A 24,210-nucleotide genomic window follows, 5' to 3' on the forward strand; every position below is an offset into this window, starting at 1 on the left:
AGTAAATCTGCCTGAAGTTCAAAGAGCAAATTATTATCAATGATGAATTCGGTAGAGTCTTGTTAGGAATATAGATTTTTTTTCTTATTAAATCTAAGAAAACTGTCCAACAAGTCTCATCTGTTCTTTGAAGAATGTGAACGTCTTTGACTTACAACACCACTTTGTTCATTTATAATGGACACAATATTTTCAGACAGAAATGCCACTGGCCCCTCAATGAGTCAAAGTCAGTGCCCAAACCCTGAGTGCTCCATCAAGTGAATACCACATGTACATACATATTCCTTAAAACATTACAAAAATAATGTCAAGAAAACAACCTCCCGCCTTTCTATTTCTTTCCTCCTTTCTTCTTCCCTTTGCCTTTCCAGCTCTCGTTGTCTCTCCAGCTGCCTTTCCAATTCAAGTTGTTTTTTCCGTTCCTGCTCCTGCCGTTCCCTCTCTCTTCGTTCTTGTTCTTCTCTTTCCTTCTGAGCCTTACGTTCTGCCTCTCTCTGCTGCTGTTCCAACAGGACCTGGCGACGTTTTTCCAGCTCCACATTTCCTCTCTCATAGTTTGCTTTTCTTTTGTCCTCAAACGTCACTAAAACAAGGAAAAGTAGTTATTTCTGCCCTGTGCTAAACACTGCTCTCAAATAAGTGCCTCAGTTGTGCCACTAAAGATAGGTATCCTCTCTTTGGCAAGTTCAGGTACTTAGGTCATGGACGATGAGCACATTTTTTTTCTAGTATTATTTTTCTTCTCCAAAATACCCTGAAACTTTCCTAAGTCTATTCCAACTACAAAAACATTGCAATTTAAAACTGACCAAGAAAATGGTTTCAATTTTAGAGGTAACACAAAGGAACAGCTCCTACAAGCTGAGAGAAGTCAATATTTTGCTACAGAGGTTTTCCACTGAGCAAGAAATGCTAACACACACAGAATTAGCCTTAAAGGGCGTTCCCTGTAAGATCTCTTGGAGTTAAAAACAGCAGAAAACAAAACAGGATTAAGCTGAACTACAGCAGGGTAAAAGGAGTTTGAAAGGAATGACTCAGTTTCCCAGTAACCACTCTTTAAAAAGAGAGGCACATTGCTGCACACACAACAGACCTTTGCTTGTTGCATCAGGTAGCCAACAGCAGAATTTACTTCTGTGTGCAAATCATATCTCGTTTTTAGATAATTAAACAACACTGGGATCTCCTGTTTTCAGAATGTCCAGAACAAAGTACTGCCAGTAACACTCCACTGCAAAAAATTGTGCAGTAGCATTGCAGTAGTTGGAAATGAAAGATTTGTTTTCCAAAATACATTATTAATCAGCACATTTTTCCATTCCTACAGCTAATAATAGCTCTGTCTTCTCAATTTTATTAGATGTAATAGGCTGACTACATCCACTTAACAACCTTCCTACCATCCAAGTTAAAAGGGATGTAGCTCTTGAAATGAACCCCCCAGGGATTTGATTATGTCTTCCACTTTCTAACTGTTCCATAGTCCTTGCAAGACAGCTTTATTTACCAGCAACGAAACCATGAACTTAGTTTTACCTGGCTGTTTTTTCTGTGGCTCCTCCTCTTGCACAGGCTGGTAAGATGGCAGAGTCCCATTAATATTTTCAGTGTACTTTCCACTCCTGGAGATGGCAAAAAAAACAAAACAAAAAACCCCCAAAACACAAAACCCCATTAGACAAATAATAGTCACCTTGTTTGCACAAAAAAAATTCTGTTGAAGGTACAGTCATGTTTCATTGCCCTCAGCAGTTTACCTGAAGGAAGGTGGTACCAGCTCTAGAGGCAGAGTTAGTGGCAGAGGTTGCCCAGCTTTGGCCATATCAGTGAGGTGCATGGCCAGCACAAACTCATCTGCTTTCAGCTGTCCATCTCCATCAATATCCGCCAGTGACCTGCATAGTTTTAATGGTAATAATAATTAGAACTGAACAGCATGACCACTCACAAGCAATAGCTGAAGACTTTCACACCTGGAACTGTGAAATAAAACTGAAAACTCCTCTGAAATGATCTGGCAAAAATAATTAAAATTAGTAATACAAACCATGGATGGAAGGAGAGATTATTCTCCAAGAACCAGATATGGAGCACGTCCTTCGACACACTTAGACTGGACTTATGTGAGATGCTTAATAGGTGCCTGTGCTGTATTTTGTACTCAGAGTTGGACACACAAGAAAGAATTGAGCCATTTTAAAAAAGAATCAAAGAGGAAGCAAACAAAAAATCCACCACCCACTCACACACCACAGGGAAAACAAAAGCAGGAGATGATGAAATGAGCTTTTTATTGTGTTGACAGACCAGCACTATTCACACACTACTGTTATTTATTATCACATTGTTACTATTATATTACAGTAATTAAGAACATAATGCCAGTAGAAATATCAGTAATTCCTTACGTTGGGCAAAACTGTAACTTGGTCTGTTAATCGTCTACACGTGCACAGAGACAACCCTGCATTGGCTACTGATCCATTCAGGCCAGGCACCCAGGAGGAAAGCAGTAACTGTGTACCTGCTTTATTTCTCACACTCCAAAGTGGATGAACACAACCACAAACTCCATTTTCACCCTCACTGAATGCAATCAAATTAGTTGAACTAGTAGGAATAATGTTTCGGGTCACTGCTGATAATACAAACAAATGTCTGCCCCCCAAGACAACAGTGGAACTTCAGAAAGATCTATGAAGCACAATATTAATGTAAATTCCTCTGGAACAGTGAAGTTCAAGCACAACATCCAAGTTATGACTGAAAGCAAAGCCCAAACTATCATATCTAGAAGGTTAAAGGCAGATCATTCAAGCCTTCAGACAACTGTAACAACTTCCATCTCCACAGCAAAGACAAATCTTAAGAGCTGTTTGATATTCGAGTACCTTGATGGGCTGCTCCTTCCTTAAACTCTCCATATTCAAAAACTAACAAGATCATAGAATTATCACAGAACAGCTTGGGTTGGAAGGGACCTCAAGGATCACGAAGCTCCAACCTCCCTGTCCTCATGTAGGGCCACCAACCTCCATTTCTAATTCTAGACCAGGCTGCCCAAGGGCCCCATCCAACCTGGCCTTGAACACCTCCAGGGACTCACAACCTCTCTGGGCAGCCTGTTCCAAGGTGAGATGGTCTTTTGCTTTGCAACCCTGCTTTTTAAACCAACGAACCCTTCCCTCAGGTTAAGTAGCTCACCACTGAAATGGAAACTGAAATTAACATCTGTACTACTCTATGGAGCTCAAAAAACAAAGCGCGGATAGAATAGAATCATAGAATCCTTAGAGTTGGAAGAGACCCGTGGGGGTCTTCTAGTCCAAAAAGTGAGAAGTTTATTATGTTAAGTTGAAGTGTCTTTTCAAAATGCATCAAACACCAAACAAGTTTAAGCAGTAACTTAGTTTCTGGTTACAGTGTTAGATCTATGGTGTCCTTTCATCACTTCTCATTAAATAAAAATTACCTCTATTTTAACACCATAAACGTATTGGATGCATCATCAGTAACTCAACTTACCAAATAGTAGCCAGCTGAGTCTGTGAGAGGTTTGATTGCAGAAGGGCATTCCTTGCTTGAAATCCTTCATGCAAAAACACAAAAGAGATTAATAAATGCTATGAACAAAGATTCACATGTAGCAAAAATGGGTCATGAACCGGGGCATGTTTATTTCTGATGTTAATCTAATCCATTTTCATTAATCGCTGACAGTTGGCATTACTTCCAGGCTTAACAAAAGGCATTTCAATCTGAACACAATGAAGATGGAAGTATTTTTGTGTAATTCTCTTTTCATTCAAAGGTCAAAAGAGGAAAAACTGACATTAAAAAGGGGGTATTTATGGTAATCCCCACAGCTGTTTCAAGAGCACAGCTGATTGTCTGCTGAAGTTTGAGCTGGTAAGCTGGAAAACAGCCAGGTTTTTTAGGTTAACAGAGAACCATACACCTTTTTCAGGCAAGTCAATGAAACCTTCAGCTCAAAAATCAACCAAACAAGATAAAACGCAAAGAGTCCCTTTCAGGAAAGAAACAATTCTCCCTTTTTGTGTACTAAAAAACTGAGGCAAAGGGTTGGCAAGCAGTCCATCACAATGAGAAATCTGCTCAGCTACAGGGATACATTCTGACTCCAAACCTGCCTCCTGCTTTTTCAGCGTTCCACTCAGCGGATTACAGTTCATAATCCAGTTTTACAAGCACTTTCATTCATTTCAAATTCTGCTCTTGTGCTAAGTTGGTGGGAAGTCTTTCAAAACCACCACAATGCTGTAGCACAGCACGAATGTCACTGGAAGTCAATGAAGAATTACTCCCTTAAATTACTTTCCAGAAGTTACAAATCCATGCCTGCAGTACTGCCACAACCTTTCTCAACTGCTTTCTTTATGAAGAAGACAAAGCCCGAATAGCAAAGCAATTACTGATGGATATACACAGAAATGGAGCACATGGCACAAAAACAACTGTGTAGATGTCTCTCATTTTCACAGAAAGCACTGCTCCACTGCTTTCTCCCCTCTGTACCAAATGCCATACTCACCCGATAAATATCCACTCATACTTTTATCAAGGCTGTTAAATTTCTGTCTGTATTTTAATCTGGAAGCCTGAGGAACTGCCCAGTCTGAAGGTGCAATCTTTGGTGAATTCCCAGCTAGTGAAGCACTGGAGGAAGAATTCGAACTGTTCCAAAAAAGAAAGATCTCTATGTTAATCGCTTGGCTTAACAAACAGGCATTGGAATAGAAGATATACAGAATCATGTATATCTTGTGCCCAGATGAGGAGCCCAAAGCTGGACATGCATTCACAAACACTTCTGAGTCACCTTCTGGAACTGAGAACCCTCTGCACTGTCCTTTGGGAAACTGTTCCCTCAAAGCCCAACTGTACAGCAGGTAAACCCAAACCCTTCCTTCTGTCCATGACAAAGCTCTAAAATCAGCAAATAGAGCAGCTGATGACAAAGATTAGTAATCTTCTATTATTCATAAAACAAATTCACAGATAAACATTTACAACAAATGCTTTTCTTATGTGTCTGTTGGTGTTATCTATAATGAATGAGCACATCAATCCATAAACACTGCTTTTACAACCACTTGTTGTGCTTCTATTTGCTAATGCTGTACATTCCACTCTTTTTGGCACTGCTTTTTCTTTTTTGAGCTTTCTCATCTACTTCAGAAAGCTTTGTTAGAGTTAAAATATTAATTAGCCTATATAAAAACTATTTACTTTCAGATATGGTAGGCTGTTATTAATGAATAATACCTTAAAGATGTAAGTGCTTCATGTTTCTTATAAAGTGTACTACTCGAGACTAAGACATCGCCATTGTAAACTTAACTTTCATACCTGCTAGATCCTAAATCGATTAGTGACTGTGCCTTCTGCATGTTAGATCCACCAAACCCTCCTGCCACGGGACCTAAGGAACCAGTATGAGGCTGCACTGAAACAAAGAAAAACAAAAGCTGTAAAGAAAACAGGTACATGGTAGTGAAGTTACCTAAGTGTTTGAGAGAAATAAGAGAAGCTAACCAGCACCTTGCTTTTAAGGTTATTTAGCTATGAAAGATGTGATGAACACAAACTTTGGAAAGAATATGTGTGTACTGGGTGGCCAGAAGGGAGAGGGAGGTGACTGTCCTCCTCTGCTCAGCTCTTGTGAGGCTCTATCTGCAGTACTGCATCCAGGCCTGGGGCCCCCAGCACAGGAAGGATGTGGAGATCTTGGAGTGGATTCAGGAGGCCACTAAGATGGTCAGAGGGCTGGAGCACTTCTCCTATGAGTAAAAGTTGAGGGAACTGGGCTTGTTTAGCTTGGAGAAAAGAAGGCTCTGGGAAGACCTCATTGTGGCCTATAAGCATATAAACAGGAGGAGGAACAGCTGATTACAGGGATGGACAGTGATAGGACAAGGGGGAATGGTTTTAACCTGAGACAAGGAACACTTAGGTTGGATCTTAGGAGGAAGCTTTTCATACACAGGGTGGCAACGCACTGGAACAGGCTGCCCAAGGAGGCTGTGGATGCCCCATCCCTAGAGGAAACGAAGGCCAGGCTGGATGTGGCTCTGGGCAGCCTGAGCTGCTGGTTGGCAGCCCTGCACACAGCAGGGGGGTTGAAACTGGATGACCACTGTGGTCCTTTTCAACCCAGGCCATTCTATGATTATACGATTACGATGCTATACATATTTCTTTGTTTTTAAATTGCACATAGCATCAGTTTTGTCTCTGAAATTAGCCACAGAGAAAATGAGGTTCACATATCAAACTGAGCCATGGACTGCACTGTACTTACTTGAAGAGAAAGGTATGGCCAAAGGCTGCAGAAGGCTGGATGTTCCATTTGGCAGTGATGAGGTACTGACAGAAGGCACCAGGGGAGCAGAAATAACCAAAGGAGGAATGGATGTCATTGAGGTCAGAGACATTGGAGCTAATGGTGTGATCGTAGACATGGATGTTGGCATGGACAAATTTGGCATACTACCCATTCCTAGAGCAAAAACAAACAATGCATGATTTTGCATTGCAGAGACTCCAGCAAGAAATGAAATCCACTATGCTAAGTAAAAACTACACAAAGCAGCCTGCATCCAACAATGCAATAAATTAAATAGATGCTTGTGTAAAATATTTACTTTTCCACTCACACAACGCAGCTAACAGAAGGAAATATACCAAAGCAGATGAATTTTCAAAATGAAACCCAAACCCTGCTCCTTACAATTCATTCTCCAGGTTGACCTGGCAGATATTTCACAAAAGGATTAAGATGTCATTTTCTATAATTATCAACATAACTCACTTTTTAACAAGCCTTTCTGTGTCTGCCCCCTGAGACAGAACTAGAACAGGAAACCTGCAACAATTCTTTACAAAGAACAGCTCATGATATTTCTGAACTAAGTCTCTTCCTAATCTTGGTCCTGGAAGAATGTACAAGGGTGAAATCCATATTTAGGGGCCCATGCCCAGCACAAGGGCTTCTTTAAGGTAGTTTTTTGATTAGGACACTCAAATTACTGACTAAATCTTGCGGAGGAAAACAGGATGCAGATGAGGTGATGAAAGGTTAATAGTAAGTATTAATTTGCCAACCACAGCTATATATAAATGCATGCATTGGTATGCAAACACAAGGTTTACAGTTGGGCAGACATTTAAAATCACACGTGCAATTAATACACGCATACATTTAGCTGTATAAACACCAAAAGAAGTACATGCTGAATTTCGTAGCCTAGCTGAAACCAGGTGTATAGTTTCTCCTACAAAATACCCATCAGCAGACATGCACTGACACACATTCAATTTTAAAACATAGCAGAAAAGTTAAAAACAATTATATTTTGTTAATGATCGAGTAAACAATCTGATTCATCCTATATAAGTATTATATATAACTGATGTTAAAACTTTGACCGCTGGCTAAGTTTGACTTAAAAGGAAGAAAGTTAGGAGTGTAATCTCATGAGTGAATAGAGGGAGACAGAAAAAGGCCTTCAGTATGACAGCCTGCAAGTCAAAGGGCAGATGTGAAGGGCCCTCCTGAACCTCAAAATTCAATAGATGCTGCTTCTTTATTATTAAACGTCTCCAGAGAATGAAGTCATCAAAAAGGCCATTTGCTCTGCCTAAGTAAGAGGCTTCATGGATTTCTTGCATGGTGGTTTTTTGGTTTGAACTGACTCCCTCAGTGATGTGGTCAGATTAATGATACTCGTATTTGAATGCAGAACAACTGTGTGTTTTCTCTTTGAACACTAATTAACAATATATTAATAAGTACCGAAGCGAGCTGACATTAGAGGTGAAAGTACTGGAGTTTGTTTCATGACAGGAGGGAGAACCATAGGCAAGTGCTGTCCTTGTAATTTCAGCTTGATGAGTTTCATGGCTATAGAGAACTCCAGTTGATCCATTTTTCCATCTTTGTTCAAGTCTGACAGTGCCCTTAAGGAAAAAACAAAGAAAGAAAGAGTCCACATGAGAGAAATGTAACTTAAAGTTTTTCATAAATGAGAAGATTTATCATCAATTTTACATATTTTTATACAAGAAAACAACACACTGCAACCATCTATATGCTTTCTACTTATGACAACATTTAAATTCTCGTAAGTTTGCATCATTTCAAAGTATAATGCCTAACTGCATCCAATTTAATTCACTTGGTAGACTTCTCCTTACTTCAGTTTTAAAGTTACTGTGTATTAAATACTTAAAAGAGTAGGAAGATATTTGGGAAAATAGTCATCTCCTGCTTACTTGTTGCTACAGCAATGCTTCTTTCCACAATTATTTTAAATGAGCATGTCATAGCATAAGGAATTACTGCAAAAAAACATTACAATACATAAACCTGCTACAGGCATTAAAAGCCACTTTGAAAACTGCATTACTTCATGAATTCTAAAATCTTATTAATAATTAAATGTCTATGAACAGGCACAGGAATATGGATAAAATTAGTAGAAAATGCTGAGGTTAATAATGAGCTGCATGTTCCACTCCCAGCTTTGTTCTCTTACTACTCAGAACAAATCAGGGCTGATCTGTGCTGTCAAGTGTCAGAAGAAGAAATTAACTTCGTATTAGATCGAAATACATCCTTTCACGCTGTCCACTAGTGAGTTCCTCTTTATTATTATGGTCTGCTCTGACTTTCAGCACGCACACATCTTGATAACAACACCCACTGCAGCACCATGGATGAAGACTGAAGAGTTACAGAGAAGAAACGCTATCTTTTAAGTCTTGCAACTACCACATACGTGTTGCAAATAACAGAACTTTGTCCCATTCCTATGTTACAGATCCAGGTTGGTATCTCACAGTCCATTATAACTACTATGGAGCTTCAGATTGTTGTTTGTTTTAGTAGTTGGATGCTATGCACTTCCCATCTTAAGACAGAAAAATCAAATTAAAGCAAGAACCCCTTACCATATGTCAGCGAGGACTGAAGATGGTAGACCTGATTGCAAAAAAAAGGTACGTGCTTGATCACCTATGACAAACATGAAAGAAAGAGGATTTAAAACTAGAGATGTGGATATCGACAAGCATCAGGCATCTCAGATAACCTCAGCGCTCTCCTGTGGGAGCAGATCCTCAAAAGGAATCACCACACTTCATCTTTTCAGTCATGTGTCACTTAGCTCCTTCCTCTGTGACATCTATTATCAGATGGTCTTCTTGTAATCTTGAATCTGCTCCCTGAAGCACAGCTTCAAATAGCAGTAAGAAGCTTTAAAATGTGGGAGTAAAAAAGAAACCAAAAGGCTGCCAACAGTTTAACAAATGTACCATTTCAACAGATGTCGTACAAGTATAAATGGCCAAAAATGTAATCCTGACCTAATTAATTACAGAGGAAAGGATGAGCACACCATTTCTTTCCTTCTCCTTTATCAAACCTAACCAACTGACATTGACTGTGCTGTTAAACAAAGATACAATAAAACACTGACAGTGGTGGTTCTACTTCTCTACGAGCAATTTATAAATGCTTAAATCTAAGGCCTCAGGTTATTTTTTCAGCACCTTCTTCCCCTTCTATTCACATACAGTCTTTAATTTCAAGCACTCAACAGATAAATAACGAAGCCTGCAGACACGCATGTGACAGCCATGACATGGCCTCAAGGTAGTCCCTGGGACTGCACGCTTTCCAGCTGGTGCTAAAATAGCAGCGAGACATCAGTATTTGTTTGGTCAATGCAGGAGATAGTTATTCCCTTAGCCAACAGAAGGGCATACTCCCCACAGACAACTTCCCACTCTTTGTCCTTTTCAGACCAAAAAGAGGAAAAATAGGAGCACCAGAGTTAACAGACAGGGTACAGACTCAGCAGATAGTTAGGCAGGCAGGAGTGAGGGTTAATAAACTATAAGCAGCCATTAATGAGTTGTCAGCATCTCTCTCCCCTGCCTCCTACTCCAGAACAAAGATATCTAACAGCACAGTGTTCTCCAGCCCTTTTCAGACAGAAGAGAGCACTTCTTGTGTCCCTGACATCGCCTGCCACAATAGCTACTACAAGTGTTTTGTTGGCAGCTTCCCATCTCAATGCAGATTCAGCCCCTGATTCTGTTTTCTGAAGCCAGACAGAGTGACAGCACTTGACTGCTGGCTGCAGAAGTGATGGGGTTAATAACTGTGTGCTTCTGTGCCAGACTTCGACCCAAAGCTTGTACAAGTTTAGTAATAACCTGTGGCTGTTTGCCCGAAGTCTGCTTATTAGTCACACCACAAAGGCCTGAAATAGGATGTAGTTTTCAATCCGTTTCACAACACTACTTATGTGTACCCAGAAGTTAATGTGTAATGCAGAATCCCAGACTAACCTGTAATGTAGCCTCCCGTGGGCTTAAGGCTATCGAACTGCTTGTCGTGCTTGGCCCGCTCTTCTGCGGTGATCGCCCATATGTTTGGCCCTCCTAAAACAACAACACAACGAAAGCTTGAAGACTTTGACAAATCAAGCACGTCACTTCTAAAAGCAAAGCTTGGCTTCCCAAAGGACAACACAAAATCGAGGCACACCCAGCTCCTACCAGTTTGGCAAGGGCATTATGAAATGCAAACCTGCTTCCCAGATGTGAAAGTGGCAGCTGTAACAACTCCTCAGCCCTGCTGCTTTTTGCTCTGCTTTCAAACAAGCTGTCTTGTCTTTCCAAGGCAGTGCAAAGTAGTTGCCTGTGGCTGCTGTCAGCTTGCAGCTCGGGCAGGAAACATGCCAACCACAGAACTCTGTGTGAACCAACACTCCCCTGCTCCACCGGTGAACAAACAGGATTCAGTGTCAACTAAAGGGTCTCGTAGAGGAGGCTCACATCCTAAAGCTGCCCAAAAGACTTGCGCTTCATCTCACTGATGCTCTAAAATCAACATTGGGGCTGCTAGTAAAAACAGTCTGGTTTTGTATGGTAAAGGAGTAACATTCTGGATTTATGTCTTAAAATAGCGTGTGATTTCAATTGAGCTTTTTCAGTATTTACAAGGAAAGTGTTTAAAATATTATAGCCTCAAGGTAACATGGAGAAATAGCAAAGAATAATCATGTGCATAGAGATGTTCTGGTATACTAAATAGAATCAGGAGTGACTTCAGAATCACTGTATGAAGGTCTGGGCGTGTGCCTGGGCAGGAAAAGCAGCTTCCAAGTAACAGCTGATTTGGGATTCATGCAAGAGAAGTTTTAACTGGGAAGCCTTTAACAAAATCTCACCTTCTAATCAGTGAATATAAGAATGTGCCATAATTTTCAATGGAACCCCCAGTAGTAACGTTAAAAACTTATTAAAAACATCTCCAGCAAAGTCTAATCAGCATTACCACTTCCAAAGAACTCTTACAGCATCCTCCAAGGAATGGTATCACTCAGCAAAAAGCAGCCAAGGAAACAAATAATTCTTTTAATCGGATATTTACAAGGTTCTCTAAGGGCTATCATTCTCCTCCCATGGTTACACATTGACTTCTTTATGCTGTTGTTTTATATGGAAAGACAAATAGTCAGAAAGCAAACAAATAAGAGGAACTCAATGGAGATATGAATGACAAAATGGTGGAAGAATGTTAGGATATAACCTTGAAGCACCTGAATTTGGAGTTCCACCTCCCCATCCAGCAGCAGTTACCAAGGGTCTATGCTGAAGCAGCTGTTTCACACAGAGGAGACCTCATTTAGAGGAAGGAGAATGAAGATGGGACAAGGAACCTTTCAACTCTTTGAAAGGGTAGGTAACAGCGAGTCAAGAGGAAATGGTTTTAAGTTGAAGAAGGGAAGATTTAGGTTGGATGTCAGGGGGAAATTCTTTACTATGAGAGTGATGAGGTGCTGGAACAGCTGCCCTGAGAGGCTGTGGATGCTCCGTCCATCCCTGGAGGTGTTCAAAACCAGGTTGGATGGGGCGCTGGGCAGCCTGGGCTGGTATTAAATGTGGAGGTTGGTGGCCCTGCCTGTGGAAGGGGGATGAGTTGGAGCTTCATGATCTTTGAGGTCCCTTCCAACCCAACCGTTCTGTGATCCTGTGAAATGGAGAAAATACGTATCCTGAAAATAATAAATACGTATACCTGCCAATAATTCATTTTCCAAGGTAAGAATTTCAGATTTTCCCTGTGCCTGAGAGAGAAACCATAAATCCTTCATAACTCGTTCCATAAAGATACGCTCTCATCTACTGAGGGCTTTTGCAGGCACCAAAGAAAGTAATGCAATAGATCTTAAAACCCAAAGCCCAACCCCAGGTAACCTCAATATTCCACTCATAAGGAAACGTATAAAAATATACATTCATTATTCAAAGAAAACATTCACTTTCAATAATTTTAGCAGTATCCCTCCAGACTTGCCAACACTAAAGACGTTTAAGAAGAGATAATAAAGCACCTTGTAATTTAGAAGGTTGCAGGAAAACATGCCATAAATTCCAAATAGAACTGAGATAAGCAGGGTGGAGCAAGGAATACCCAAACAAAGTCCTCCCGGGGCTGTGATTCTTTACAAGCTAAGAAACAAAATTAATGGCAAAGCACATGAGGGAAGGTGAAAGTGTTGTGAGGGCTCGTTTTCAGCTTACCCAGGTGTCTGTGAGTCTTTTGATGTTCCACTTTGGAGATAAGAATAATGAGAACAAAAAAGCTTGTACTGAAAGCGTCATTAAAAATAAGATCCCTCCAAGCAAAGATACCAAATCAGCCTATCTGAAATCAACAGGGTTGAACACAAGGCCTTGGCAAGTCCACAAAGCGCCTCATGAAACCATTCTTCAAAGGAATTACCATGTTTATTTACGGTACAAATGAAACCATCACAATAAAGACTCATCACAGATGGTAATATTAGTTTGAAACTCAGCCCCCCTGCAAAATCACTATCAAAGCCTGATATGATCCTCAGGAATACTATGGTCATTATTCACTTCCCACTATTCAAGACCCACCTGGACGCCTACCTGTGCAATGTGGTGTAGGGAGCCTGCTTTGGCAGGGGGGTTGGACTCAATGATCTCTAGAGGTCCCTTCCAACCCCTACAATTCTGTGATTCTGTCATCTCCCAAAGCAACCATAAGCTAAAACTGACCTGTCAGCATTGCCTGGTAGACAAACTATCAAGTTTGTTGGGCCACCAAACGTCTTCCTAAGAGAACTTTAGGGTCTGTTTATGACAGGAACATAGACCTTGTTAGGGACAGTCTGTTTTCTTCAGAAGGTTATCAGCCTGACGCAGAGTCCTAATGGCATTTCTAAAGGGACTTGCTTTGATGGGCTGCCAACACAAAGCAGAAACAAACACTTCTTTCCTTAAAAGGGCGAGCTGCAAATGTAAAAGAGGGGAAGAAAGAAAGCGCAGTTCCAGAAGAGCAGAAAACAGCCTTCAAAATGTTGCTGTGAAACTACTGCCACTGGTTACCATTACCTATAGGTAAATGCAGCCGTGCATACTGGCGTTATTAGCAAAGCAACTTCTTCACTTGCAGAACAGTGCAAGGCATTATCACATTCTACAGAGAACTGTGTGTTTTTCACTGGTTGGTGCTGCTTGTTTGGTAATCTCTAAGAAAAACTATGCTCCTACGTGCTACAAAGTTAATTAACCGCACTGAGATAATAAAACTAAATTGGAAGAGCACTCCCTGCATATGTAAGTCATGAAGATGAGTGATTACACACCATTTTTTTAACCATCCAAAGAGAACTAGCAGTAAACTTCATAATGACCCTAAATAAATATTTATCCCTGTGTTTAAAAAGGGGGAAATTTCAGGCAGCAGCTTGTCTACAGCTTCATAACTAGGGACTTTCCACAGCTCAACCACGCAGAGCATCCATTGCTGCCTCCCATCAAGAGAACTGCTTGGTGTACAACAGGATGGGATAACTCTACTACAAATACAAACATAGGGAGACTGGAATTCAGCTCACCAAAGAAATATTCACTACTGATCAAACTGAACGACCCCAACTGAGGCAAACAAAGTGCGGAATCATACTTTTCATTTCTCTTTGGTATTGGATAAACATGCTAAGAGACTCAAGCACACAATACTTCAGCATTATTATGAATTCCCAGAGTCCCTATCAGCATTTCTAAGATTTTCAGTACTTGTTTCTCTTATTTTTTTGGTTGATCTTTCTTGATTTTTGTAGCTTCTCTTCCCATCCCAAACACTACCTGTTCATCTTTGGCTCCCAGCTCCCCTAACCTTGGACCACAGCATGACCCACGCTCAACCTCCCTTCCCAACACACGCATTAACCCCACTACTACTTGTCCTACCCAAAAAGCACCACAGAGGCTCTGGGAGTGTAAGGCAACACTACAACGACTGCCAGAGGAAAAGAAAAGGCCATGTCTGTGCTTAAGGACAACTTGAGCAGTTTCTTTAACACATGAGCTGTTACAAAGGAAACACCTGTAGCTAAAGCTCATTCAACAGTAGGAAAAAGCTCCTTCCATTTCGTATTTTCACTGAAGTTCTCTGAATTGCGTCCACTGAAGCCAAGAGTCGTTTCATTTTATTTTCTTGTAAGATTTTTTTTTAAAGTCTCTGATGTGCTGTCCAAAAATAACTGCTCTGCACAGCGAGGCTGTTAACAGATCTGGCCAAGAAACGCCTGCTTAACTCAAGGGCACGCTCACAGAAACGTGAAGGAAGCAGCAGCAGATGTTGCATTGCGAGGTATAATTCATACTCCCCCTGTTTTGTGCAGGGCTTCCACATATTGCGGTGCATTAGAAATCCTCAGCTTCAGTAGTTCGCTAAAATTAAATACTGGGGTTGTTGACGCACGTGCCCTGTAAACAGGATCTCAATTAGAAATGCACTCCTTTTAGAATGAGTATAATCCCTACAACAACTTAAAGACACATCGCCTTGTGTAGTGTAAGATACATCACAGGATCACAGAATGGCTTGGGTTGGAAAGGACCCCAAAGATCCCAGGTTGGCCCCATCCAACCTGGCCTTGAACACCTCCAGGGATAGACAGGGCAGTCTACAAACCCTCTAGACAGCCTATAGCTGATGCTTACAGTGACGATCCACTTGTTATCTGAATTTAACAGTGCAACTTGATGATTCCAAATCACTTAAACTATCAGGTTATAACAACGGGATATGACTATACTTACACAATCGCAGTGTCATTTAGCTCATTGTGGCTATCCATTTTTAGAAGCTCCTTTTTAATTCAATTATAGCCAAACTCCACTGAAACACGATGCAATGCACCCAACAAAACATTTTAAAAGAAAAAAATAAAACATACAGAGAAAAGTGCATCAATTTCCTTTTTAAAATGAGTAAATGAAGATCCTTTTGGAGTTCTGTCACAGCTCCACTAATGCGAGAATGGATGACAACATGAGTATAAACATGATCATGCTCTTTAAGTGCACACTGGTGTGCTGCCTTTTATGATAGCTGGTTCTAGCATTTGTGTCAGCTCATCCAATGGTGTTTTATGAAGTTTTAACGAGACGAGATATCTTGACTAGCCTTCCCCAGATCTCAGTTCAGTAGCAGCAATAACTACCAAGTACTTCTCAGTGGAAGGTATTTGAACATCTCATTGCAGCCTTTCAATACCTGGGAACTTACTCCCAGGAGGGGAGTAAACTCTTGGAAAGAGCTGACAATAGCAGGACAAGGGGAAATGGTTTTAAGTTAAAAGAGGGAAGATTTAGGTTGGATGTTAGGGGGAAGTTCTTCACTAGGAGAGTGGTTAGGCCCTGGAACAGGCTGCCCAGGGAGGTTGTGGATGCCCCGTCCTTGGAGGTGTTCAAGGCCAGGTTGGACGGGGCCCTGGGCAACCTGATCTAGTAAAGGTGTATGTTTGGTGGCCCTGCTAGGCAGGGGGGTTGGAACTACATGATCCTTGAGGTCCCTTCCAACCCGGGTCATTCTGTGATTCTGTGAAATGCGATCACAACGTAAAACGGAGGGTCCTCTGCCACATTCTCCCATACCCTGGGAGGCAAAGCCTGCCTCCATCTGTTGCTGGTATAAGCATACTTGCAGCTGGCAACCTCTTCAACCTTCCTTGGCGCAACATGACACAGAAGTTGGAAGATACGCTTATCCTTCAGTTTAGGGTAAGCCAGCAGCTCTTCTGGGTGAACTGCCATCAACCTGTAGACTCAAAGTGTTTAATAAGGAAAATAAAAGCTTTTCATCAGCACCGTTCAGAAGGAAAACCTGTCGGTGCTTAGATTAAAGCCTTTCATTACTCAAGGTGGATTCTTTTTATACTGCTGCCCACCAGCATTCAGAAAAACCCTACTAATTAATTGAAAAGTTACAAAAGGACAATTTGTTTAATCATTGTCTAGCAAATCTCTGTGGAATGCAGCAAAACTAATAAGATTCAGGTCAGTAGAAGATGCAAAACGATCCTTGAAATTAGGTTGAGGAAAGGAAACGATCCTCTTACAACAACAGGAGCTGACATCAAATGAGAGCAGGACTTTGTTCAAATAATATTATAACCTTTACAGCAACTTCTGTAGTTATTATCTTCATATTTCCAGTTTCTCAGACTGGAAGAGGAAGTGTGAGACTAAGAGGAAAAAAGAACCACCACCAAACTGAGAAAAACCCAGACAGGAAGGGTGAGACAGAAGGAAAAATGAAGAGGCATTTCCTGAGCAATCTGTGGAATAAAACAAATTAGGAGGTAATTTAAGAAATAAGCCATGGTAACGACTGCCAGCTCAGACCAACTATTCACCTCGCTAAGCAGCCAGCTCCCAAGCCCAACACCTGGCATGGAAGGAAATCATGGAATGAGCCTGTGGTGGCATTTCCTCACTGTATTTTCTCAGCCCTCAGTGTAGCCCCTGATCCAGTCGTGTACAGGATGAAATGGGATGAAAACGTATCTGTATCTAATCACAAGTAGAATCCAAGTCACCTTTTGGCATCCACAGCTTTCAGTGCTTAACTGACGCTGTACTAAGTGCTCTGTTTGATAGCTGCCTATGGTGTTTTCATTTGATATTGGTTAATTCTTCTATTATGCGAGATCAATTAACACTCTCTTGTCACCTTCCCAAAGTCATTCATCATTCTATACATATTTACTGTATCCATCACTCCAAGCTGGAAAGTCCCAGTCAATATAATTACTCCTCATATGGAAGCTGTTCTAACCATTCTTCCTACCCTCTTCTTTCTAAGTTCTAGTCATGGTACACAGCTAACATGCAAGGAAAGCTGGAAAAAAAAACAGAAAGGTAACAAAAGCAAGAACACAAGTTTGCTTAAGCTGTATTCATTAGTATGATAATTAATAATTAGCAGCATCTTCAGCTACAGTCAGTATAAATAATGGTTTCTGGGCATGCTAGAGTTTGATTTTAAATATAATACATTTTAAAATGTCTCAATTAAGAACTTAAGACTTTCAGTACCTGATTATATCACAGTCCCTAATCATGTTTCCGTGGTGGCTCACGTACACTGAAAGAAGAGAATCAGGAACAGAGTCCTTCCTTGGCCATTGTGCTCTGTTAGCTTTTAGGTATCAGCAATCTGGGAGACTTCTGGAGCCAAAAGCCCACAAGTTTTGGTTCCAAGCACTTGGAGATTTGGGTTCCCTGGTGTTTTGAGACAATGAGTCCTCACCAAAAAGGAAAAAAAAAGAAATAACCACATCTTCTGAACTATAAGCTCAATAATTTCATTGTGAACTGGTAAGAAACTCAGTCCCACAAACATTTCTTGTTTAAGATCTCCAGCATTTCACTCCTTCCAGCTGTCTCGATTATGATTGAAGGCTGTTGTTCAATTGTAAGAAAAACAGCAGATGTCCTCAGCAACTGATCCAAGATACTGAAAAGCCCAAACCTAAAGCATCCCTAATTAAAGTAACACTGCAGCATTGTATAAATGCATTTGACAGACTATGGACAACGTCTAAAAATGGTTTATTCTTGCTATTACGATTAGGGGGCTAAACCTGAACTCATTCTGCCAATACCAATTAATACTATCTCCAGCCTGTTCAAAGTCCATAGGCCACAACAACTACAAGAAGACACAGTATTTAGCAGATGCTAAAAAGGCAGTTTGTCATAGTGTGAAATACAACCCCACATTGTACCAACCATATGAAGCAGTTTATCAGAGTAGGAGTGCAATTCCCAAAATGCTGGAGCTCATCTTTCTATCAAGATGAGTGAAACATTCAATAGTCAAAGCCCCCTGAAGTTCTGCCATGTGGTTGATTGATGTTTGAGTCCCTACAGTGAAGCCTTTGGGTTCTAGCTTCATTTTGGGGAAGTATTTGTTGATGCCCTTACGTTTTCTGCTTTGTCTTTTTAAGTATATGCTCTGAGGAACAACAGAACCATGAGGAAGTCTCACTGGCACCCAAAATGATTAAAGCAGCCTGAATTATAGACATATTACAGATGATGAATCCCCTGGTCCCCCACGCAGTGCAGTCTTACCTTACAGAAACTAACACGGTCCTAAAAGTAAAACCTCATCAAGGCAAGGTAGCTTAAAGTAACTCAGTGGATGATATTTGCCAAGTTACCAACTAAAGCTGAAGGCTGGTTTAGGACTGCAAGGTACTTCCAACATCATCATGTCCGGACTGCAGCTACTCTGAGGAGGTACAACACAGAACTCATTCCCAAAAACCAAGCACTGTCTCATGGTGTTCAGATTCTGTTCAGATTCCTCCCTGACCACAGGGACCAGAATTCCAGAACCATTCTGATTTCCATCCCAAAGCACTAACAGCTGATTCATAGGAGGTTGGAGCTTCATGATCCTTGAGGTCCCTTCCAACCCAGCTACTCTGTGATCAATATTGATCTTTGTGCTACCACTAAGATCACCAAGTCCAACCCCAACCCACCCCACTGTGCCCACTGTCCATGGTTCTGGAACACCTCCCTTGGACAGCCTTACTGCATTGCATTATGCAACAGCACACAGTGTCACCTATTTCACCATCCCATTCTACGATGCATTTCCTTTCCCTCAAATTACATAACTATTACACGACCATTGAAGACATCCGGTTATCTTCCCCTTTAGTCACAGCCGAACCCTGAGCTCCCAGCACACAGCAGAAATTCTTCCAGCTTACAGCAGCATGACTAAAAAGCTACTTGAGGAAGCACAACGGAAACGTGATGGAAGTGAACCAACGATATGCAGCATTTCCTGAATAATCCTCCCTGGAAAATGACTCCTACATTTGTGTCATCAGAAAATCTAACCAGCGTACAAGTGCTTTGTATTAATGATGTTTCCATAAATAATAAACGAGTTAGTTCGGTCCCAGGATAACAGTCCACAGTGAACGTCCAAGTCTAGTACTTCCATTTTCTCTCCCTTTCAGCCAGTTCTCCCTGTAATAAACTCCGAAGACAAGACTTGCTTGACCCTACCCACAGTATTCAGAGACTAAAGAAAAGCATGGGATGCCACCTTCATTAAAGCCTAGTTCCTTTTATTGTGTTAACATTTACCTCCACATCTCACTACTTTCAACTTCCAAAATTACATACGAAGAAGATACTTCTGCAAGTCTACAGAAGCATTTCTCACTTCTTAGAGCTATAGTACACATCTGATACAGGACGTGCAACTGGAAACCTAATGTTCTACAGTTTGATAGTGAAACATGTAAGTCCATCTGACTTGAACGCATGAAGTTTGCCCTGCATCAAGCAAAGCCAGTGTCCTCATGCAGAATCCAGGGATTAATTTACAAACATAAGTAAGGCCATGGAATATCTGTCCTTTTGTCTTTGAATTTCCCTCGTTTCCTTTGCCTTACTTGAGCTGGAAGAACAAGTTCTGATGCTTCCTTTGCAAGTTGTAATTCAGCCCAGTATCTTTATCTACACTTGCTGATATCCAAGTCTACAGTTTCCGCATCTGCAGTGCACACAAGGTTAAGAGTCATGTTGCACCCATTAAGGTTTTAATTGAACTGCAATAACCAATTCCAAGAAATTTCAGACCAGGGATCCTGAGATAGACTTTTTAAATAGAGAAGACAATCTGTGAGTGCATTATTCTTCACAACAGTGGAACCAGAACCCCACTCTGCACTGAATTCACTAACAGGGCAAAACCCAGCTTGAATTATTAAGCTTAAAAAGAAAGTGAAATTGTGTTATGAGCATTACTTTTTGCATTTCAGCTTATCAGAGGTATTTTCCTGTTGGACCACTACACATTATATCAAAGGAAACAGGTGGTAGGAGGGAAGAGGAAGGACAAATAAAAACATAAACAGGAAAACCACACTCCCAAAACTCCCATGGTACTTAAGGAAACTGTGAGATACTGATCAGCAAAGACCAAAGAATGAGGCCTTCCTCATTCCTGCTGGACTGTCAAGATTAAATCTCCCCAAACCAAGATCCAGCCCCAGTCTGAAAAATTCTAACTAACAGAAGAGGAGTTCGGAGAACAGCAACCAGGATTTGAGATGAGTTCCTTGGATTAGACCTGGATCTCACCATAGACTCCAATGTTTGTGATCTATCTGGTGCTCTATGCATGCTTTGCAACTTGCAGCCTCTCCACAGAAGGGCATCACTTGGTCTTGCCTGTTCATATATAAAGTCATCACAACCTTTACATTTATCCTAAGTTTGTCAGACCTGGCAGATGCATCATGAGTTCCATAAAGTCTTCAAGTCCTGCTTTTCCTCTTCACATTCCCAGCCTGTTTGTAACGCACCCACAAAGGTCACCTTGGACAGAAATGGAAGGTCAAAGGGAACTCCTCTGTAGATGTTTACTGTGTACTTGTGTATTTATAGAGAGGAAAGGTTAGTGGTTTAGCAAGCGTGTGTGTCCCAGGAGCACAGAAGGCCCCACCAAGCTAAAGTTTATGTGTAACCACAGAATTAGAAAAGAATATGACAGTTCTCAGCCCAATATGCAGCTTGGCTGTCAGCCACATGGCTCAGGCTGCAGTCTTGACAACCTGTTCTCAGAGAGCACCCAAGGTGCCCTCCATGAATTCAAGCCTCTGAACTGGAACTCCAGCAGTTGAGTTAACCTTCTTCCCTTTCTCTGCTCAGATGGAAAACAAGGTGCCGCAGCCTCTTCTCACATTGTTTGAGATTATCTAAGTACCTCACCTTGTCACTTGAACCCAACAGTTCTCAAACCCGGTGTCATCCTGTACCATGTAATTAGTCACCTGCATACACACACAGACTATCTGCTCACTTTTAACACCAAACAACAAAAATAGTTCTGAAACAGAAACTACTTCTGTAATTAATAATCTAAAAGCTAAGACTTTGCACCCTGATAAGAACACGAGGTTCTTCCCCCAGAAGAAAAACCACAATATTCCCCTAGTAGAGAACAAAACAAAGGGTCAGTGCCCCATGGCAGGCAGCCAGTGCTCTCCACGTGGGCTGCAGAACTGCCTACAGGTTTTATTGCCTCATGCATAACCTCATTCTTCATCCAATGCTTGAAGTCATTACCAATGTCTAATGCCATAATTAGAGGTTTGCAGTGAGTGTTAAATGTAGGTGATCTACTTCGAATGCAAACAGTAGTAGGAAGTAGCAGGGAAGAGGAACACAGATTACAGAACAGTTTCAGCACTAAGAATTGCTCAATATTTATCCATAAAACACATTAAAACAACTCCTTTTTTTCGTGCCTTGTTTGTTTCAAATTTCATCAATTCTCATGAGAAATATCATTGCAAAACCACACACAGTCATTCAAATACACTACGAGCTTAACTGCTGCCTGCTGTATCATTTTCTTACTAAGTATTTCAACACAGTGCAACTCATGCCTTGACACAACTAAACTGCACCTTTTGGCCAAGTTCCCTTCTGAGCTGATGGGAAGAACCGTGCAAGGGATTCCAGATGAAGAGCACCACACTCTCCCAAATTAACATCTTTCTGAGTTCAAGTCATGCACGTGATCGCTGCTGTCAAATACCTGCAGTCCTCCACCAGAACCAAAGAGGAAAGAGCCAAACTGAAAAGCCCATATGTAAATCAACCACAGGGATGGACAAGAGCACAAATCTACATCTTCTCTAAAGAGCATTTTGTGTTTAAGTTGGGGAGCAAAGAGCACACAATAAGAAAACCGTTTTTCCATGATGCCCAAGAAGTGGAAGTGATACATAGGTTTTTTGCTATAATATGCAATATGTTGACTCCTTTTACTTCTCTTTTTAAGGCCGTGGAACAAAGTCCAGATCAGACTGCAACTGTCTGTATAAAAAAAGGTGTTTTATGCACATATGAAACGCGTAAAGCAGCTGAGTTCTGAGCACTTTCCTTTGGCTAAGAAACACCTTGCTTTCTCTACTTCATTCATTTTAGCAGCAATGATTTTCTAAGCTGGTTAAGTGAAGACACCCCCTCCCCCACCCTAGTCCTGCATTAACCTTCAAAGAGAGAGAAGAAACACCTTTATCATTCAACTCCCTCTCTAGAATATCTGAAGCACATAGCATTGTTCCTATATTTGTCTTTCCATTTAGGCCAGCTCTGCAAACAACAGCACATAAACATAACATTTCTCAGCAGCCAGCTGCAACTTTTGCCTCCACAACGAAGCTTGCTTTAGAATTAATGAGCTCCACCATATATATATATACACACAAACAATTGTAAACTCTGGTCTCTCATCCATCTTTAAAAGAGAATCATCTAGAAACAAACCCACAAGTTTCCACAGAGCAGAATCAAGAGGAAGGTACTTAAATTAGACTTATTTTTTTTAAAGAAAGATTATTTTAGTTAACACAGTAAACTGATTAATGCATTCAACTATTTCAGCTTAAGCAGTACACTATAATGAAACAAATTTTCTGCTGCATTACATAACATAAAAGGTATGCAAGCCAAATCAACTATTACTTTGCATATTCCCCCTTGCAATCAGTCAGTGCTCACAACACAAGACCCACATCCCTCACCCCTTTGAATGATCTGAGATTTCTAGATGCTCCAGGCAGTTCTGTATCTAAATCATGCCACAATCACGCTGGCAGCCAATTTATCCCAGCGTTACAAGGTAACCTGAAGTACAGGAAACAGTCTGCAGCAAACTACAACGCTGCAGCTCTTTTCTCATTTCAACAAGAAATAAAAACAAACGCTCCCACCCCTACCTAAAGAACCAGAACTGAACTACTCACCGTTCACAGCCATGGGAAACTGAGCCATCATGGTCCTGAAAGTGCCTTGCTAGCTCTCAGCCATCTGCAACATAAAAACATCGTGCCATTAATAATGCAACAAGGGCAAAACGTCGCTGCGTGCTCCCACTGAGCAGGGGGAACGGCTGTCCCCTTCAGCTCCCACTTCCGACAGCAAACAATGCAGGGCTTCACGCTGCTGCTGAACAAGCTGAATTTACATTTGGGAGGGGGTGGGGGATTGTTTGATTTTTTTTTTATTATTTCTTGCAGTCTTGAACCTAGCGGCACATTCTTAAAGGCAAACAGTCCCGACTGCTTATCAGCCCCCATGAACAGATGCTTCAGGGCATGCAGTGTGGGGTGCAGCCCTCTCTTGGCAAGGGGAAGGCCTGCATGCCCTAAGCATGGTCCCTGGTGTTACTTGTGCCTGTCACTATAAGGTTCACCTGCAGCTCCATATGGAATGCTTCTGTACTGCACAGTACAGAAAACCTGCACGGGGTCCAATGTTAACAATCCTGCCTCTGTATGTTTACACACCGTTATTTGTAAATCCGCTTTAATACCTATTATTCATATGCTTATGCGCCCTAAAAATGACATGTGAAATCAGGTGACCGTGATGGGATGCCATCCATTCATTCCCACTAGGTCACTTATAAACATCCCAGCCACGTGTATGCCGGGCTACCCCAAAATGAGCTAAGAAGATACGGCGTCCAAAGTTAACTCACTCTGCATTGCTCATATAACTGCCCAGCAAGGGAAGAACAACATATACATGTTTTAGATGTGACACATCACAGAACAGTTTCATTAGGAGATTTGAAAATACCCACAAATGTCAAGTATCCTCATGATGCCGCTCTGCAGTGTGTTATATATATACATAGATACATACATATTATGTATATAAAATGTCACTTATGTAGGATATACATAAGATACACAACTGGGTATGTATGCACACATAGAGAATGCACACACACATATA

The 24,210-nt window shown here is 41.2% G+C and overlaps 1 protein-coding gene across 8 annotated transcripts in view; it reads right to left on the reverse strand.

Annotated features, from left to right (window-relative positions):
- Positions 1-24,210, reverse strand: part of ITSN2 (intersectin 2) — a 58,971-nt gene that overhangs the window by 29,869 nt on the left and 4,892 nt on the right. For 7 of the 8 annotated variants that reach the window (XM_015859541.2, XM_015859536.2, XM_015859537.2 and 4 more), the window contains exons 2-12: positions 23,214-23,277; positions 10,384-10,476; positions 8,980-9,043; positions 7,823-7,986; positions 6,329-6,526; positions 5,377-5,473; positions 4,559-4,701; positions 3,532-3,595; positions 1,764-1,901; positions 1,543-1,628; positions 324-586 (exon numbers count right to left, since the gene is read on the reverse strand). In XM_015859541.2, the coding sequence (XP_015715027.1) occupies positions 324-586; positions 1,543-1,628; positions 1,764-1,901; positions 3,532-3,595; positions 4,559-4,701; positions 5,377-5,473; positions 6,329-6,526; positions 7,823-7,986; positions 8,980-9,043; positions 10,384-10,476; positions 23,214-23,244 (1,341 nt within the window). In that variant the 5' untranslated portion in view covers positions 23,245-23,277. Of the gene's footprint in view, positions 1-323; positions 587-1,542; positions 1,629-1,763; positions 1,902-3,531; positions 3,596-4,558; positions 4,702-5,376; positions 5,474-6,328; positions 6,527-7,822; positions 7,987-8,979; positions 9,044-10,383; positions 10,477-20,682; positions 20,711-23,213; positions 23,278-24,210 lie in introns of those variants that run through there. The other variant, XM_015859540.1, reaches the window with a different exon arrangement.

The sequence above is a fragment of the Coturnix japonica genome, chromosome 3 (genome assembly GCF_001577835.2).
Source record: "Coturnix japonica isolate 7356 chromosome 3, Coturnix japonica 2.1, whole genome shotgun sequence".
NCBI classification, from domain to species: Eukaryota; Metazoa; Chordata; class Aves; order Galliformes; family Phasianidae; genus Coturnix; species Coturnix japonica.